The sequence below is a fragment of the Acomys minous genome, assembly GCF_964271855.1.
Source record: "Acomys minous genome assembly, chromosome: 2".
NCBI lineage: Eukaryota > Metazoa > Chordata > Mammalia > Rodentia > Muridae > Acomys > Acomys minous.
Window position 1 is genome coordinate 84,791,475 of NC_140484.1, and position 19,609 is coordinate 84,811,083.

Sequence of the window (19,609 nt, forward strand, 5' to 3'; positions counted from 1 at the left end):
GGATGGATGAAGTGGACCAGGACTGAGAAAAGAGTCTCAAGAAATAGGTAGACATCCTTCCTGCGTCCCCTCAACTCCACCTTGACTCTGTTCCCCTCCAGATGTCCTGGAACCCAAGCCCTGTGCAGTCTCTGGTCTGAGGTGACTCTCTAGTGATGATGACAATTAAGTTTTCCTGGGCTCTGAGTTTACGACATGTTGTACAAACTCTGTACCCCCCCACCTCTAACCCCACAGTCTTCTCTCAGTTTCCTCTCTCACCAGCCTCCACCTTACCCCCCACTTTCTGACCTTTAGGGAAAACAAAACAAAACACTGATTTATTTTGGTAACTGGATCCCGTGCCTGTCTGATGTCAAAATCAGAAAGTCAGGGTGGAGGTGCGATGTGAAAGGGGACTGCGGTCCTTGTGCTAGGGCGCACTTGCAGCCGCCGATGCACACCCAGGCCAGCTTGCAACCTTATTCCCAACTGACCCCGGGGCCCACCCCCACCCCCACCCCCACCCCTTCACAGCAAGTCACCGCATGCGAGAATTAGAAGTACACAGCGGGTGGCGAGTGCGTCTTTCTATCTTCTGCCCTGGTGGAGCCATTCAGAGTCTTGAAGGCTCCAGAGGAGGGGGCTGCAGGGTCTGTGGAGGGTGAGGACTCACTCCTTGGTCTGCGGGACAGGCCCTACTTCTGCAACTCTACAATGACGCAGCCTCAACTACTGCCAGGATGAGGTTAGACTGGGGTAGGGAACCCAGAAAACAGAGGAATTGAGAACCAGTAGAGGGAGACAGAGACCCAGAGAAAGAGAAGCCCAAGACACACCAAGACTAAGAACCAGAGGCAGAGAGGATCCAAGACCCAGGGAAAGAGAGGGACAGAGACCCTGAGATAGAGAAACAGAGGCCCGGGGAGATGATGGAGAGAAAAAAGTGAGGATAGAGACTCAGAAAGTGAGAGACAGAGACTGGTCGGAGGCGGGGGAGGTGGGGGTGGAGGGGGCGGCGCAGAATCCCAGAGAGAAGGAGATGGGCACAATCCCAGAGAGAGAGAGCCATAGACCCAGGGGTAGCTAAGTGACCTAGAGAGGGACTGAGACACAGTGGAGGGGACAAAGACCCAAAGGGAAAGGAGACACCGACATGGAGGAACAGAGACTTAGAAAAGAGGGACCAGATAGAGTGGTAGGGACAAGGTGGGGAGACACTCAGAGAGACAACGGAGAAAAGGTGACACACATAAGCAGGAACGGGGCTGGAGATGGGAATACGAACCCGCGTGGCGCCTGCAGAGGGAGGCTACGAGCCAGCGACCGCCGCAGCCGCAGCCCGTGACCCGCCCTCTTCGCTCCCGCAGGCGCCGCCTCCCGCCGCAGCCCCCAGCCGCAACCGCTGCGCTTGCGCACTGCCGGCCTAAAGCCTAGGACCGCCCAGAGGGCGGGGCCTGCCCGCTGGAAGGCGTGCACTCCGTGGTCCAGCTTCTCTTCTCCTTCCATAGCCCCGCCCTTCCCATTGGTTCCCCCCCTCCCCATCTCTCCCCCAGCCCCCCTAACCCGGTGGTGGAGAGGCTATTGCCTGAGCTACCCGCTGCGCTCCTCCTTGCATGCCTCCTGTCTGCAGTATTTGTAGTCTAGGCCTTATGCCCTTTCCCTCACCAACTGGAAACTTCTGGCCCTTCCCCTAAGGCCCCGCGGACTCTGACACCGCATCTCTCCTTTCCAGCCCACTCCCACGCCAGTGTCCAGCACTAAGTGTCCTTCCCCAACAGGTGTCTCATTTCCCGTCTTCCATCCCACCAGCCTAGTGGCTCCTGGCGCTTTAAATGCTCATTTTTAGCCCCCGACTTTGCCACCTACTTAGTCTCATTTTCCTCCGCACTATTGAAGATATTTCCTTATAGACCCCGCCCACTGCCTGCGTCTCTTCGCATCCATCCGGAACCCTCTCCCAGGTCCAGCCCCATCTAACGAGGTCTAAGTTTACAACCTCCAGCTGGACCTGGTGGTGTCCATCTGTCATCTCAGCTTTTCGGGAGACTGTGGCTGAGGCAAGAGGATAGCAAACCTAAGGGCCTCCCTGGACTCCGGGGCTTGCAGGCTCAGCCTCCCCAGCCCCCCTACGCCCCCAGCTTTCATCCGAAGTTCCCAGGTCTCTCCTTCTACCTCTTACCACTGCGTCCCAATACCTTCCCCTTCGTTGGTCTCCTGTCAGTTGTTTAATTTAATCCAGTTCCATCTCCAGTTCTTGTGTACCCGCCCCCTACCCAGGTGAGACCCTCCTCCTCATTGTTCCGGCCAAATGATCTCTTGGGCCGCCGCTTCACCCAGTAACTTTCCCTGTTCATTTGCCTCTTCAGTGCAGGTCCTGCCTGCCGAGGCTTTGGGCAAGTGACCAATTCAATTTGTTTTCTTTTTGTCGGCTTCTACTGTGGTTCCAAAGAAAAAAACCTAACAAGTCTTTTTTTTTTTTTTTTTTTGAGGCAGAGTCTCGTGTAGCCCAGGCTGGCCTCTATCTCACTCCATAGCATGACCTTGAACGCCTGATTTCCCCCTGCTTCCACCGCACCTGGCTCTTTCTCATACCTGGCTCCGAGGTCTCCATTTTCGCTGTGCTGCTGAGTTAGGCATTTTTAGGGTCCCCTTGACGCTCCGCCCTCTTCTAGGTAGGACCCAATCCCTGAGCTTCTTGTGCAACCCCACCTCCTCTAGCTTGGCTTGGTTGAAGTCCTCCTCTCTGTGGCCCCGCCCAGCCCCTCAGCCAATCAGCCTGCGTCCTCCCTCCATCTACCCAATCATGCTCTCTCCATCCATTCATCGCCTCCTCTTGCCCAATCACGTCGGCCTCTCCGACCGGGCCCCGCCCCCTGAGGCCCTGCCTCCCCCGGCCCCGCCTCCCTGTCCAATGCTCAGTTCAGTGTGCGTCTGGTCGTTTCCCGGGCGCCAGGGGGCCGGCAAGCAGCAGCCGCAGCCGGCGCCAACGCCACAGCCGCTCCGGTCCTCGCCGCCGCCGCGCCGCCGCCACAGCAACAGCAGTGCGCGCAGCCCGGCTCCGCCGCATTGCCGGCGGGTGCCCCGCTTTCCCGCGGGCCTGGGGGCCTACGCGCCGAGCCATGCCCCGGGCTGCCGGCGGTGGCCATGGGGCGGCACGGCGGCGGCGGCGGCGACAGCGGTAAGATCGTGATCAACGTGGGCGGCGTGCGCCATGAGACGTACCGCTCCACGTTGCGCACCCTGCCGGGGACCCGGCTGGCCGGGCTGACCGAGCCGGAGGCGGCCGCGCGCTTCGACTACGACCCGGGCACGGACGAGTTCTTCTTCGACCGTCACCCGGGCGTCTTCGCCTACGTGCTTAACTACTACCGCACCGGCAAGCTGCACTGCCCGGCCGACGTGTGCGGGCCGCTCTTCGAGGAGGAGCTGGGCTTCTGGGGCATCGACGAGACGGACGTGGAGGCCTGCTGCTGGATGACCTACCGCCAGCACCGTGACGCCGAGGAGGCATTAGACTCCTTCGAGGCTCCCGACTCCTCGGGCGCTGCCAACGCCGCCAACGCCGGGGGCGCCCACGATGCGGGTCTTGACGACGAGGCGGGCGCAGGAGGCGGTGGCCTGGACGGGGCAGGCGGCGAACTCAAGCGTCTGTGTTTCCAGGACGCGGGCGGAGGCGCCGGGGGACCTGCGGGGGGCGCGGGCGGCGCGGGCGGCACTTGGTGGCGGCGCTGGCAGCCCCGAGTGTGGGCGCTTTTCGAGGACCCCTACTCGTCGCGGGCCGCCAGGGTGAGCGCGCTCTCCGAGCACTCCTTACTATCCCAACCCCTCTGCTCCCGAAGCACTCTATCTCAAGTCTCCCTCTACCGCTCCCCCCGCACCAGCCCCCGCTCCCCAGTCCTCTGGAACTCCTTCCTCTCTGCAGCCGGAGTTCCCTGCACCCCTGCAAAAACACCCCTCCTTTCCAAGCCACGCCACTGGTTCTCCAAAGACACCTCTTGAACCTTTAGCGTCTCCGGAGCCTTCCAAACCCCAACTCGCTTCTCCAAGCCATCCTAGATCCTGGGAAACGGCTCTCTACCCTAAATTCTCCTGGACTTTCTGACTGTCCCACCCCGCCTTCCCCACACACCTTCTGAGACCTTTGGCAGGTCCCTAGAATGTCCTCAGCCTCTCCAAAACTTTCCTCACCATCCCTTGAACACCTCGAAGCCACTTTATTCTAAGACCTCGGTGTCCCAGGCCTAAAGAACTCTAGCCACCCACCGCCCCCCCCCCCCCCGTCTCTCTGAAGTACCCTCTCAATCTCTCCCTCTTTGGGGGTCCTCCCTCTTTCTCCCTGGGCCCAACTTCTAGATCTCTGTTTCTCTTTCTTTGTATCTAACTTTGGGCCTCCTGGCTGCTGGTGATCTTCCGCTCTTAGCTCTCAGAGTTCTAGAAGATCCCAGTCCCCAGAGTCTTACTGAACCTCCAGATGACTGGTTCTAGTCAGGACAGTTTCCCCACGACCTAGCTGCAACACTGAGTGTGTGTGTGGGGGGGGGTGCCTTCCTTTTGAAACTTTCCTCTCAAATTCTTTGCCCTCTTCACCAACCGCTCGTGAAGGACCTCCCCCGCGGAACTCAGACTTCCCACAAGCAGGTCCCACTCCTTGTGTCTCCAGAGGGGTCCGCATGTCACACTTCTCCTCTCTAGCACCACCAGTTTGTCGTGTGCGTTGTCCCGTCCCTTCCCCCCAATTGCTCGCCATTGGCAGCCTACCCCTTCCCTCCAGCTGCGCCCCTGTCCTCTGCCTCTGGGATCCCTTCTGGTTGCCATTGCTCCTTCCCCGGTTACTTTCTTTCTCATTCTGCCAAGTGACTTTCAGAAGTTTGTGCCATATCATATTTAGAGACCTTTCTCTTGTTACCCACGCCCAAGTCATAAGCCTAGAAACTTCTCAAGACGGTTTCAATTGCCACTCTTGGGATAGCTCAACCCGCAGGGCTCTCCTCTCCCAGCCTTGCTTACCCCGGCCCCAACCTCAGCTTTCCCTACCGACACTCCTCTGGTGTAAACCCGGAACTTCCTCCGTTCTTTTTCTCTTCTCCACCCTCTCCTTTCTTAGACACCCCCCAGATTCTCTCAAAGATCTCTCCTGGAAAAGTTTGTACGCTTTAGTAACGTCCCAGGCCTTATGGCTACCCTCCCGATGGTTCCGGCCACGGCTCTTCCCTCTCCCTAGACGTCTTCCCGGGTGGGGGACCCTGAAGCGAGGGTGTGGGAATAACTAGGGGTGTAAGTTCAGGAAAAGGGGGCACTAGAAAAAGTGAGTAACAGAGAGCTATTCTTTTCCCGCCCCCGCCCCCCGCCGTGCCGCGTCCTGGGCCAGGAAGGACGCGGAGCCGCAGTGCCGCATTCGTGCTGCGGGGGGAGGGGGGGCTGGGGGGGGGACGACCGGAGGCTTCGCATAAAGTTTAGTCCCTGAGAAGCGCTGAATTGGCGACATTTGGGCATGAGTTGGGGGGAAGGGGAAAGGAAGAGGAGGCAGGAGGGACATGGCCCCAGATGCCCCTTCTGCCCCTCCTCCCCCAGCATCTCCTTTCCCCACTGGGTGGCCTTCCTTCCTTTGACCCCATTGAAGGGTGTTGAGGCTGAGATAGAGTCTTGGGGTGATGGTCAGGCTGGGGTCTGGAATGGCTACAAAGGTCACTCATTTATTGCATAGATTTTAAAAATTATTTATTTGTGTTATCTGCTGTATGCCGGTACTTTCCAGCCTCCAGGTGGACTTTCTTGCAAGTTGGGAACGCAAACCACCTCCAAGCTCAGGGTCCAGCCCTTCCTGCTCCGCTTTTTCTTCTTACAGAGCCTTGGTACCCTTCCATGCTTCAGCAGGGGAAACCAACCCTGCATGTGTGCACTGCAGCCGCTGTCCACCCTTCCTCGGGCCCCTGGGAGGGAAGGGGGTTTATGCAAGTTATAGGCCAGGTGGTCTCTAGCCACGAAGCCAAAACTATAGATAGGCACTGCGGCTGCGCGTCGGCTTGTGGCGCTACAGCCTGGAAGGAGTTAAGGTGATCAGGGCACTGCGGCTGCGCACTGCGGGTGGGGTGGGGGGAGCTGTCCGTGGTACTGGCCGCCGCGCGCCCTCCTCCGAGCCGGGTCGGCCCGCCTCCACTGCAGTGCTGCAGCCTGCGGATGGGGGGCGGGGAGGCGCTGGGCATGCGCTCTGCAGAGGCCTCTGGCCTCTTCTCTCCACTGCTGAGAAGCTAAGTTGGTGGTGTACACTACTGACCACTCTCCCAGGCTACCCTAAGACGCAGGGCCTACTTACCCCCCAGTTATTAGAGTCTGGACCACAGTCTAAATCCCTGAGTTTGCCTCTTCAGAACCATAAACCCTCCTGTCCACCAGCTTCCCTTTCCTCTTCCCTCTCCTTAGCCTTAATCCAGTCAGGCCTTCCCTCCTCAGCTTCCCCAAATCCCTGAACTGCCGCCCCCCACCCCCAGGTCTCTGTTTTCAGTGGCATGCTGACACTGGGGGTCCTAAGATCCTAGCCATTTCTGACCCCCTCATCCTTGTCCCCGCTAACTGATCCACGGTACCCTAGTAACAGCTCAGATCTCACTGTGTTCCAGGCACTCAGCCAAGCACTGTTTTTGGAAGCAAGCCCTCTGCACACTCACCAAATCTTCATAACAATTCCATTAAAAAAAAAACAACCCTCAGATTCAGAAAGCTTAACCCTTGCTCCAGTTTGACAAATTCAAACCCAGGCTTTTGATCTGGTCCTAGTGGCATGCAGGCCTGCCATCCCAGAGACTCAGGAGGCTGAGGCAGGGGGATTTAAGTTTGAAGCCAGCGTGGTTAAATAAGAGACCCTGTCTCAATGAAAGCTAGAGGGCTAGGGATGCAGCTCGGGGACACAGTGCTTACCTACCTAGTTTGCGGTAAGGTTGTGCCTGATGGGTTATAGTCCTTGGTGCCACAGAAATACACGCCTGTGGCCCCAGCTGCCTTCTCTCTTCCCCAGCCGAGCCCCAAACCCATGAGACATGGGTAGAGTGTGGTAGTCCCTCACACTCCCATCCGAAGGAGCAGATTTGGATCCTTCTGAGGAACCCTGACATAGAGCCCAGAGAGTGCTCTGTCCCCCTGGGTCAGCTGTGACAAGCTCCTGCCCCTTAGGTCTGCTGTGGCGAGGTCCTGCCCCCCTGGGTCAGCTGTGGTGAGCTCCTGCCCCCTGGGTCAGCTGTGGCAAGCTCCTGCCCCCTGGGTCAGCTGTGGCGAGCTCCTGCCCCCTGGGCCAGCTGTGGCGAGCTCCTGCCCCCCTGGGTCAGCTGTGGCGAGCTCCTGCCCCCCTGGGTCAGCTGTGGCGAGCTCCTGCCCCCCTGGTCAGCTGTGTCGAGGTCCTGCCCCCCTGGGTCAGCTGTGGCGAGCTCCTGCCCCCTGGGTCAGCTGTGGCGAGCTCCTGCCCCTTAGGTCAGCTGTGGCGAGGTCCTGCCCCCCTGGTCAGCTGTGGCGAGGTCCTGCCCCCTGGGTCGGCTGTGGCGAGCTCCTGCCCCCCTGGGTCGGCTGTGGTGAGCTCCTGCCCCCCTGGTCAGCTGTGGCGAGGTCCTGCCCCCCTGGGTCGGCTGTGGTGAGCTCCTGCCCCCCTGGGTCAGCTGTGGCAAGCTCCTGCCCCCTGGGTCAGCTGTGGCGAGCTCCTGCCCCCTGGGTCAGCTGTGGCAAGGTCCTGCCACCTGGGTCAGCTGTGGCGAGCTCCTGCCCCCTGGGTCGGCTGTGGCGAGGTCCTGCCCCCTGGGTCGGCTGTGGCGAGCTCCTGCCCCCTGGGTCAGCTGTGGCGAGGTCCTGCCCCCCTGGGTCAGCTGTGGCAAGCTCCTGCCCCCCTGGGTCAGCTGTGGCGAGGTCCTGCCCCCCTGGTCAGCTGTGGCGAGGTCCTGCCCCCTGGGTCGGCTGTGGCGAGGTCCTGCCCCCCTGGGTCAGCTGTGGCGAGGTCCTGCCCCCTGGGTCAGCTGTGGCGAGCTCCTGCCCCCCTGGGTCAGCTGTGGCGAGCTCCTGCCCCGGGCCTATGTTCCTTTCTCAGAACAGGCTGCTCCAAGTGGCAGAACCATTAAGCGGGAACTCTTATTCCTCGTGGGATGTGGGCCTGGGGTGGGAAGGGGAGGCCACCCGGAGGCTCTTTAGGTTCCTGTGATGCAGACAACGCTGGTCACCGCCATGCTTTCTCCCATCCTCCTGCAGTATGTGGCCTTTGCCTCCCTCTTCTTCATCCTCATCTCCATCACCACCTTCTGCCTGGAGACACATGAGGGCTTCATCCATATCAGCAACAAGACGGTGACGCAGGCCTCCCCGATCCCTGGGGCTCCCCCAGAGAACATCACCAATGTGGAGGTGGAGACAGAACCTTTTTTGACCTACGTGGAAGGCGTGTGTGTGGTCTGGTTCACCTTCGAGTTTCTCATGCGTGTCACCTTCTGCCCGGATAAGGTGGAGTTCCTCAAAAGCAGTCTGAACATCATCGACTGTGTGGCCATCTTGCCCTTCTACCTGGAGGTGGGTCTGTCAGGGCTCAGCTCCAAAGCTGCCAAGGACGTGCTGGGCTTCCTGCGTGTTGTCCGCTTTGTTCGTATCCTTCGTATCTTCAAGCTGACCCGTCACTTCGTGGGGCTGCGTGTGCTGGGCCACACGCTCCGGGCCAGCACCAACGAGTTCTTGTTACTCATTATCTTCCTGGCTCTGGGGGTCCTCATCTTCGCCACCATGATCTACTATGCTGAACGCATCGGTGCCGACCCTGACGACATCCTGGGCTCTAACCACACCTACTTCAAGAACATCCCCATCGGCTTCTGGTGGGCTGTGGTCACCATGACAACGCTGGGCTATGGAGACATGTATCCTAAGACGTGGTCTGGGATGCTGGTCGGGGCACTGTGTGCCCTGGCTGGTGTGCTGACCATCGCCATGCCGGTGCCTGTCATCGTCAACAACTTCGGCATGTACTATTCATTGGCTATGGCCAAGCAGAAATTGCCAAAGAAGAAAAACAAACATATCCCCAGGCCCCCGCAGCCTGGCTCACCAAACTACTGCAAGCCCGACCCTCCGCCTCCACCCCCACCACACCCCCACCACGGCAGCGGTGGCATCAGCCCACCACCACCCATCACCCCTCCTTCCATGGGGGTGAATGTGGCTGGGGCCTACCCACCTGGACCCCACACGCACCCCGGGCTGCTCAGGGGTGGTGCTGGGGGACTGGGCATCATGGGATTGCCTCCTCTGCCAGCCCCTGGTGAGCCCTGCCCGTTGGCTCAAGAAGAGGTGATTGAAACCAACAGGGCAGGTGAGGCTGGGGCCAGGACTGGGGGTGTGGGAAGACCTGGGTGGCAAGATGCAGGGGCAGGGTGTCTCCTAGGTTCAGGCAGGGTCGGGTGGAAGGCAAAAGGGCAGACAGAAAGGATAAGTGGCTAGAAAGTTGGAGCAGAGGCAGGGGGGGCCGCAGAGGCAGGATTCCACTTGCCGGAGAGTTTCTGAATGTGGATTTCAGCCCGGCTGCTCTGAGAGGCCCCTGGTCAGAGGTGAGTGGTGAGAGTGTTTGGAGACAGAGCCTCAGAATCCAGGTGTGGTGGTGAGTGCTGCCCAACCCTTGTGGTACTCGGCACCGCCTATACTTGGGAGGTAGTTGTAGAGGATCAAGAGGTCACATGTAGCTTGACCTACATGTCCCTGTCTCAAAAATGATGGGGGAGGGGGCTGAGAAAGAAAGAAAAGAAGGACAGGAGGATGGAGGGGGGGGCCCTATAATTCCAACACTGGAGAGGCCAAGGCAGGAGGGTCAATACATGTTTGAGGCTATCCTGGGCTACATACTTATGGAGACCTTGCCTCAGGAAAACAAACAAAAGTTTTGAGTGGCTCCCTAAGCCACTAGTCCACTCCAATTTTTTATTTTTTATTTTTTTTGGCTTTGGTGTTCTGAGACAGGGTTTCTCTGTGTAGTCCTGGCTGTCCTGGATTTGCTGGCCTCAAACTCAGAGATTCGCCTGCCTCTGCTTCCCGAGTGCTGGGGTTAAAGGTGTGAGCCACCACCACTCCAATTCTTAAGAGACAGTTTCCTCACTCGGGAGGCAGAAGGCAGGTGGATCTCTGTGAGTTCGAGGCCAGCCTGGTCTACAAAGCGAGTCCAGGACAGCCAAGGCTACACAGAGAGATGCTGTCTCCAAAAACAAAACAGAGGGGGGGGGGAGGGAGGGAGGGAGGGAGAGTGTTTCCTAAGAGCTACTCCTATTTCTATTTGAGAAGGCACCGGAAGACAGGGAGAGATGAAAGATGGAGAGAAAAGAGAAAAAGGAATGAGAGCCAGGCATGGCGGTGCATGCCAGTAATCCCAGGATTTAGCAAGAGGCAGGGGAATCAGCCGTTCAAGGTCAGTCTGAGCTGCATGAGACCTTGTCTCAAAAAGAACGGGGCTCAGTGTAAAACATGGGGAGTGTCACATGACTCCTAGGAAGGCTAGGGACAGGCCTAGGCACGGGCACAGTATTGACTGTGGCAGACCACAGTCAGTCCGTGCAAGTATCCCTGTCATTTAAGAAGAGGAAGACAAACGGAGTAGGGCAGTCTGCAGGATAGAGTTCAGGACCACATACAGGGAGGCCAAAGGACAGACAAACTAAGAGGGTCTGTGGGCAAAACAGGCACGGTCTGCAGAGGACAGCCTGAGGGAGGTCATGCTTAAGAGGAGAGGCAGCCAGGTCTGTTGAGCACAGCTGTTATTCCAGCATTTGGTAAACTGAGGCAGAAGGATGGTGAATTCAAAGGCAGCCTGGATTATAGTGAGAGACTTTATCTCAAATAATTTTTTTTTAAAAATTAGGAGACAGGCCAGAAAGATGAGGGAGGAGAAAAGAAAGCTGGCCGTTGTGCCTCGTTCCTGTGTTGTGTGTGTCCTGGGGGACTCTGTTTCTTGCAGGCAGTGACTTGGGTGTCCTGGAGGAAGGAGGTGAGCACCCCACCCCCCACCAGGCCTTAAGTAGGTCAAGAAAATGAGCTAGTCTGCCTGGCCCCCCATCTTGTCCCTTAGCCACTGACCCAGTTTCCTATCCAGTAAAAATAGCTCAAGTCAGAGCCTAGGGGACCCCCACCTCACCCTCCCTCACCTGTCACCTTCCCAGCCCTTCCCCATGCTATCCTTTGCAGCACCCCAACTTGTCCCTAAGCAACCACTTCGCAACCCGTGACATCCTGCCTGTCCCTTGCCAACACTCAGCACCTTAACACGGGTTGTGCCCAGCACCCACCCTGGTTCCGCTCGCTCTCTCTCTCTCTCTCTCTCTCTCTCTCTCTCTCTCTCTCTCTCTCTCCTCCCTCCCTCCGTGTGTGTGTGTGTGTGTGTGTGTGTGTGTGTGTGTGTGTGTGTAAATCTCACTATGCAACCCAAGCTGGCCTCAAACTCAGAATCCTCCTGCCTCAGCCTCCTGAGTGATGGGATGAGAAGCATGCCTGGTTCACAGTAGCCCCGGCTGCCCTCCTGGCGTCCTCTTCTGCACATTCACATATCCACACCCTCAATCCCACTTGCGCCCCCCCCACTCTCAGCGCCCTCCCCAGCCAGGTCCCCAGCAACCTATTCCCCACTCCCCCGTTCTCAAATCTTCACCTCTCCCATGCCCTTCACCATCATCTCCTTCAGTCTCTCCTCTGTCTGTGACCTCTCCCCTTGCAGTTGACCCCCGTCCCAATGGGGACCCTGCAGCAGCTGCACTGGCCCACGAGGACTGCCCCGCTATTGACCAGCCAGCCATGTCTCCAGAAGACAAGAGCCCCATCACTCCCGGAAGCCGGGGTCGCTACAGCCGGGACCGAGCCTGCTTCCTTGTCACTGACTACGCCCCTTCCCCTGATGGCTCCATCCGGAAAGGTGAGGTGCCCTCCAGAGGCTCCCCAAAGACCCTTCCTCTCTCCCCAGCCCAGGGAGGGGAGGAGAGGGGATGGGGGGGTGCTGGATTCCCCTTTCTTCCCCTCAGCCCCAATGCCTCTTTCCCCATCCTCCCTCACCTCGAGCCCCAAGTTTCCTCACCTGTCTTTATTTCATCTCCATCTCCGCCACCCACCCTGACTCTCCGGCCTCTTCCCTCATCCCCAGCCACTGGTGCTCCCCCACTGCCCCCTCCATGCTGGCGTAAGCCAGGCCCCCAAAGCTTCTTGCCCGACCTCAACGCCAACGCAGCAGCCTGGATATCCCCCTAGTGGACGAGCCCCCTTGCCCCCCAGGGTAAGTAGTTCCCCACATGGCCCCTCCTGACTCGCCTCCTTTCTGCACCTCTGACTAACCTCTCTGAGAATACGCTGTCCCACTGACTGAGACCCTCTCCCATGGTGAACAGCTGCACCCAGTTCCTGACACCTACCCCCACCGTCACCCCAGGATTTGCCTAGTCCTCACTAACACCCCAGAACTAACCCAGCCCCAACTCCGACCTCTGACCTGCGCACCCCCATACCCCGCCCCACCACTGTCCCTACCCCTCGGCCTGTCTGCTTCCTTCTCTGGGTATTTCTTATCCAGTGACCAATGTGGGTCCTGTACCTCCACTCTCAAGTGGAGGATGGAGTAAGGCAGGCTCCCTGACTCTCAGATCGAGGCTCACCCTAAGCAGATGCTTTCGGCATATCAGTGAAGAGAAGAGGCAGAAGAAGCAGGAAAGCGGGGCCATGCTGGGGGCCGGGAGCTGTGAGGAATGGAGTAGATCAAGAGGCTGGAAGGAGCTGGGGTGAGAGTCTAGGGACCAGAGGATTGGGACCTAGCTGGGACTAGGTCTGTGGCGATGATAGGAAAAGATGAAGAGTCAGAGGTCAAGGGTCAATCAGGGACAGGAAAAGCCAAACACGGGGGTACAAGTCTGTGATTACAACAGCACTTGGGTGCTAGGCAGGGGGACTCTGATTTTTTTTTTTTCCTTTTTTTGAGACAGGGTTTCTCTGTGTAGCCTTGACTGGCCTGGACTCACTTTGTAGACCAGGCTGGCCTCGAACTCACAGTGATCCGCCTGTCTCTGCCTCCCGAGTGCTGGGATTAAAGGCGTGTGCCACACCGCCCAGCGAGATTTTGTTTTTTTAAGATTTATTTATTTTTTGTACAGTATTCTACCCCTATATGTGCCTGCAGGCCAGAAGAGGGCACCAGATCTCATTATAGATGGTTGTGAGCCACCATGCGGTTGCTGGGAATTGCATTCAAGACCTTTGGAAGAATAGACAGTGCTCTTAACCTCTGAGCCATCTCTCCAGCCTGGGATTGTGAGTTTGAAGCTAGCCAGGACTAGAAAACATAAATTTCTTGTTTTAACCACTCTACTTTGGTGTGGTTTGTTACACTACCCTACCATGAAGAGGAAAGAACTTTCCTGGCAGGCTCAGGCTCTCTCTGAGCTACACCCAGATGGGACCTGATCCCTCCCTGTGGATGGTGCTGGGGTTGTGGGTAGGCACCACCTCAGCCAACTTAGGAAAACCTGAGAAGTAGCAGGAGACCTGAAAAAGGACCAATGGGGGGCGGGGGAGTGCAGAAAGGACTGGGGGAAATAAAGGAGCACTGGGTTTGTACCTTGGCCTCCTGCCTAGCATCCCCAAGTGACGGGCTGGGCTCGGCTCTACCACCGCCGAGCACGGCCTCCGTCTGCTTCCCGTACATACTGTAGAAAGAGAAGAAAGGCGGGCAGGATTGAACTGGGGAAAGGAGCGCAGAAAGCTTCTGGGCAGAAAGCTTAGCACTGGGGGACTGTAGAAGTTGCCAGAAGGTGTCTGATGTCCTTCTACAGACCTCATAGCGCCTTCTTTAGAAATTCAAACATGAAGAGTCAATCCTTGCTCCCAGCCTACGGCAGTGCTGTACTGGAGAACTCGGGAAGGCTCAGGACAGGCCTAAGCAGCACCCAGGGAAGCAGACAGGTTTGAGAGCCTAGGCTCCTAGCCCAGGGGCCTGTGTGCCGCGCCCTCCCGCGCCCTCTCCCATCACCCTCCACGTCCATCTCATCACCCCCTCCCTCCTTCCCCCCATCTCACCCCAACCCCTCGCTTGAACCTGGACCTCTACCCCTCACCCCTAGGGGGGAATGAAGGGTAAAGTGGGGTGTGTGGGGAAGGGCTGGGGATCCCGGTTGGGTGGACGAGGCCTTTGCTTTTCTTGCATATGATACCAAAATCCATTCATTGAACTCAAATGATGGCTGGAGCTGATGGGGCTGACCGAATTCTCTGCCCCAGTGTCACCCAGTCCCCACCCCCTCCCTGTCTTCCCCAAGATCTTCCCTCTTTCCTGGCCTATCCCCACTCACCCCAGCCTCCAGATTCCCATACCCAACCCCATTCCTCCCACCCTTGGTCCTGCCCTTCCCTAGCCACCCAGGAAGCTCCTGCCATATTTGATGTCTCTGGCTGCCCCCATTTCACCGCTCCCATCACCCCCCGGAAAACACCAGAGAGGAAGAAGACATCCCGGCGGCGTTTCTCCGTCCCCCCAACAGTGAGCCTGTGTTGGGGAGCCCCCCATCTGCCTCCCATCCCCCATCCTTGACTCTCTGTATTTCTGTCCCCAGCTCTTGTCACCGCCTGAGACCTCGCGAGACCCTCGGGTTCCCCCTGTCCCTTTCCCCCAGGTTAGCAACTGGGAATGGCGGGAGGGAGTGTCCCCAGACACTGGGTTTTTGGTCCCCATCCCCGCCAGGTATGCTCCACTGCAGTTAGAGTACCACCTCCCAGCCTGGGATGCTTAGAAAAACCATCCCAGCCGCTGGTGCTAACAGAACCCAAAACAAAACAAAACAACAAAGCCCACCCACCCACAGTGGGATCCCATGAGCTAGTGACCTTACTGCTTGCTTCCTGTCACCAGCAGACCCCATCCAGTTTTGAAATCCTCCACCTCATCCCGTGTCCCGGACCCTTAAAAGATGTCCGTGCTGAATGAAATGACTCATGCCTCTTAGTCCAAGGCTACCTACCTACTGAATTTGAAGTCAGCCTGGGCTGAAAAGTGAGTTTGAGGCCAGCTTGGGATACACAGTGACGTCGAGTCCAGCTTAAGCTATATAGAATGTTCTAGGCTAGCCTGGGCTATACAGTGATGCACTTATCACAAGGTCCCAAGGAATCCTCTCCCACTCCCTTCACTAGGCCCCCAGCCCCACCCTGTGCAGCCCCCTCCACCAGCTGCTGCCTCCACCCCAGCCCCTGCCGCCCACCATCCCACCTCGCCAATTGCTGCCTTTGGGCCTCAGACCCGGGGTCTTCCGGGAGGGGGAGACGAGCAGTGGGAGGGCCTCTCTACTGGGCATGGCTGGGTGGGGCGGCTCAGTGGGCACCACCCACCTCCTAACCCTGTCTCTCCCCTTCCCTGTGTCTGCACCTTTCTTGTGGATGCTGACTGACTCTCCGATTTCTTCACCTCTCTCTCCATCTCCTCGGCCCGCCCATCCTTCCTATCTCCCTATCTCCCGCGTCTGCTCCGGGCACCTCTTGCCTCTCCATCCCTCTCTCTGCCTCTGTGTCCTTGTTTGGGCTCTGTCGCTCCCTCGCCCTGGCTCCCATCCCCACGCCCCCTCCCACCCTTGTCTCTGCTCCTTCCCCAGGTTACGAGAAGTCCCGCAGCCTGAGCAGCATTGTAGGCCTGAGCGGGGTGTCCCTGCGTCTCGCGCCCCTCGCCACCCCCCCTGGCTCACCCCGGGCAACTCGCCGAGCTCCCCCGACCCTGCCCTCCATCCTTTAGTGTAGGGACCCCCTGTGGGGGCACTGGGGGTGGTGAGAAGGTCAAAGGGAGCTGGGAGTGAGGGTGGGGGAAAGGGGTCTTTTTTTAAAAAGTAATTAATAATATGCAAAAGGGATGGTGATGCCAGCAGACACCCCCGGACCTCTCACTCCTCACATACTAGAGCCCCCAGGATAGAGGGGGCGGGGCTGGAGCCTGTTCCCCTCCCCTACTCCCTCCCCTCTAAAAGAAGAAAAAAAAAAGCAAACCTCAGGTTTCCATGAGCCATAGGACACCCCTCTCATGACTCCTGTAAATAACTAAAAGCTGGTTCCATCTTGGGGCACCCACTCCAGTTTGCATGCCTCCCTGACCCCCTCTTCAGCAATAAGCCGCCAGGAGCTGCGTGCAGAGTTGGAGGGGGAGGCCGCTGGGAGCTTCTGGGGTCGGGCTGACATTTTAGGGGTCTTCCTGATCACCCTCCAAAAAGGGCGACCCACCCATCACTAATCGATTCAGGAAAAACAAACAAACAAACAAAAACAAAAACCTCTAGGAACAAGTAGGAAAAGGAAGACAGGTTAATCAGCCACAGCCTCGAGGAGCTCAGCTTGGGGGCTGGGGGGTTCTGCCAGCTGCTCCCGGGCTTGGAGGACGCCAGCTGGCGCACTCCACCCACGCCCGCCTCCAGGGATATGCTCCCTCTATTCGCTGCATGGATTTGGCCCTCCAGGCCCAGAACCCTCCACCCCACCCGTCTCCACTCTATCCCAGGACGTGAGACTAGCATCCTAGACTTACGGAGATAGACCCTGGCACCCTGCACTACCACACCCTAGGCACTCCGGCGCCCCACACTCCCCACCGCCACCTATCCCCCCTCCCCCACTGGCCTGGACTGCACCGCAGTGTTCTTCCATCCTTGCACCTCAGCTCACTTCCAGCCTTTGGGGTTCTGTCATTGCCTGGACAACCCCCATATCCTCAAGGCTGCCCCGACCCCTGACATCACATTCCTCTGGGCTCAGTCTGATTACAGGGAGCCCCCACCCCAATGCAGCATTGCTGTCTAGGCAGCCCCCTCCTCAAAGCCCTTTCCCTGCACCCCACCCCCATGGTGCCAAAACACTTCTTCACGACCGCCAGAGATTCCCAGAGTGTGGGACTTTTGTGTGTTCTTTGCAGGCTCACACCAGGCTGGTGCGTCCAGGCAGCGCAGCAGTTGGGTGTTGCCATTGAAAGCAAGTCAAGGACAGGATGGGACCTCATGCTAAAGCGCTTGCCTAATGCGCTAAGGTCCCAGGGTTCAATCTCTAGCAGCCCCTCTTGCCCACCTGGTGGGAAAGGAGGACACGCCCACCTCGGCTAAAATCTCAGCCTGCCCTTCTCCGCGTTCCTTGCCCACCACGTGCCCTGTTCGCGGGTGGGAAACTTCCTCAAGTCCCGTCTTGGCTCCAGGACGCTACCTCCCCCAAGCTCAGAGACCACACTGGTCCCAGAATCCTTAGCGAACTCCCCATTAGGAGTTCGGCCGTCAGCCGAATTAGTAATCCCTTGTTCCCACAGCCTCAGGGAAACCTCCCGCTGTCACCAGAGTGTCGGTGGAGGTGTCCTTGGGCCCAATTCTTGATGCAACGATTCCTATGCAAGGGGCATTTTGAGTCCCCCCCCGCCCCCGCCTTCCCTTGGGACCTTAAGCCCCGGTGAGACAGGGGTTGAGGGGTGGGGAGGGGTCTGGTAGGGGTAAGGCAAAGGGCTAGGGGACTCCAGACACCAAGGTATAGGGTGAGGACTCCTAATATTGCCAAAGGGTTCAACTTATTTAAACACCCCCTATTATCCCCCCTGTCCCTCGAAAGAGACGAATGGGGCGGGGAAAGGGGGTAAGAGTCCTTTTTGAAGGGTACCTACCACTTCCCACTGTCTCCCCCTGCTCTCCAGCTCCCTACACATATCCAGCTTTTTAGTTAAGCTTTAAAGAGAAAAAAAAGCTACCATCATTATAAACGTCTACAAAACGTGATTTTTGGCCCCCCTCCACATCTCCCAATTTACCAAACAGTGTGGGATTCGGGGAGAGAGAGCCAGATCCTGGCCTCCCTTTTCCCCACGGCCGCCAGGGTGCCTGCAACTGCACGCATGCGCTGCATGACGCGCCCCCCCACACACGCATGCGTCGCGCACCCCTCCTGCGCTGGGGAGGGACGCACGGACTTGGGGCTGGGGGCGGGGCGATGGGGAGGAATGTTTGGCAGAGGGGAAGGGGGTCTTCTTGAGCTCAGCGACTCCTCTCCTTCCCCATACACTCACAGCAATAAGTCTCTCTACTTCTAGTGGGCGGACGGGCCTAGTCTGGCCTGGCGCGGGAGGGGCTGGCCAAGGGGCGCTCTCAGGGATGGGGGCGGGTCCTGAGTCTGGGGGAGGGGAGGTCTGCAACTCTGGTGCTAATGGCGGGTCTTCCTGGCCCACCCGCAGGCAGGGAGGGAGGAGTCGTTAGGCTCCTCCCCCAAGCCTCCCCCACGCCCACCCAGGGTGCATGAACCACCCACGCAGAAGCTGCCGCATGTCAACCCTCCCCCCCAAAGAAACAGTGTCATGCCCCTCCCCACCCGCCCTCCCACACCCCAGCCCAATAAATGATTCCTTTTCATTTAGAAGTGGTTTTTCTGATTTGGGTTTGGGGTGCACAGAGGGAACTTCAAGTGTGGGTGGGAGCTGGGCCAAGTGGTGCAGACTGTCACCTCTCTCAAGAAATTACAAAGCAGGGCAGTGGCATAAGAGGGCTGAAAACAAAGTTTCATGGAAGCACCCACTGAGGGAGACCAGCATCAGGCAGGCTCTGGGTTCAATACCCAGTACTACAAAATCAAGCCAACAACAAAAGAGCTGGGCGCTGGGCGCGGTGGTGCAGGGCTGTAATCCCAGTACTCGGGGAGGCAAAGGCAAACAGATCTCTGTGAGTTCGAGGCCAGCCTGGTCTCCAAATCGAGTCGAAGATAGCTAAGGCTACACAGAAAAACCTTGTCTAGGGAAAAAAAAAAAGCCAAAGTAAAAACAACAAAAAGCAGGTTTCAAAAGTGGCAGAGGCAGCTAAGGAGCTGGCTCAGTTGGTTAAATGCCAGCTGGGCTTCACCCAACCCAGGGGAGGCTGAGCGTAGTGGAGTCAATCTGTACTGGGTACTGAGGAGGTGGACATAGGCAGATTCCCACCTTGGGCAACTGGAGAGACGGGTTTCAGTGGCAGGAAGGGTCTGGAGAGACCGCTCAGGCATTGAGAACCCTTGCTGATCTTGCAGAGGACTGAGTTCTGTTCCCAGCACCCAGTAAGTAACTCCAGCTCCAGGGGACCTGACCTTTTGGCCTCCTTGCGTACTGGGGCAAGTGCCTGCCTGCTTGCCTTGGTTTCCTTGGTGACAAACATGAATAGCCCCCTCTTAACTGGAATATACGAGAGCACAGAGCTTGGGGACTTGAGCCCCAGGGCACAGTAGAGTGTCCTGGGTATGCAAGGTGGATGTGAAAACTGTGTCCTCACTTGTGCATTACCAAGCCTGGATCCAGACTGTGTGGAGTTTGGAACCTGGTTCAGTCTCCCTGTGTGTCCTGAGGCTAGTAGCTCAGCCTGTCTGGGCCTGTTCCTACCACTCTGAAAGGGCTAGAAAGGTTTACCTTACTCTCTCAGCAATGCCCAGAGATGCTGAGGAAACAACGGTTTGCCTAGTATACAGTGGGACATCTTATTGCACTGTAAATACATGGTCACCGCCTGGAGAGACGGCTCAGAGGTTAAGAGCATGATTGTTCTTCCAGAGGTCCTGAGTTCAAATCCCAGAAACCACATGGTGACTCACAAGCATCTATAATGTGATCTAATATCCTCTTCTGGCCTGCAGG

The 19,609-nt window shown here is 57.9% G+C and overlaps 1 protein-coding gene across 1 annotated transcript; it reads left to right on the top strand.

Annotated features, from left to right (window-relative positions):
* Positions 1–2,893: 2,893 nt before the first annotated feature.
* On the top strand, positions 2,894–18,372 carry KCNC3 (potassium voltage-gated channel subfamily C member 3; the record flags this gene model as incomplete). The annotated part of the gene is given in 5 exon segments (XM_084770923.1): positions 2,894–2,999; positions 3,002–3,768; positions 8,206–9,313; positions 11,696–11,890; positions 15,600–18,372. Coding segments are annotated over 5 exon segments (2,313 nt in total). The 3' UTR covers positions 15,737–18,372.
* Positions 18,373–19,609: the final 1,237 nt, after the last annotated feature.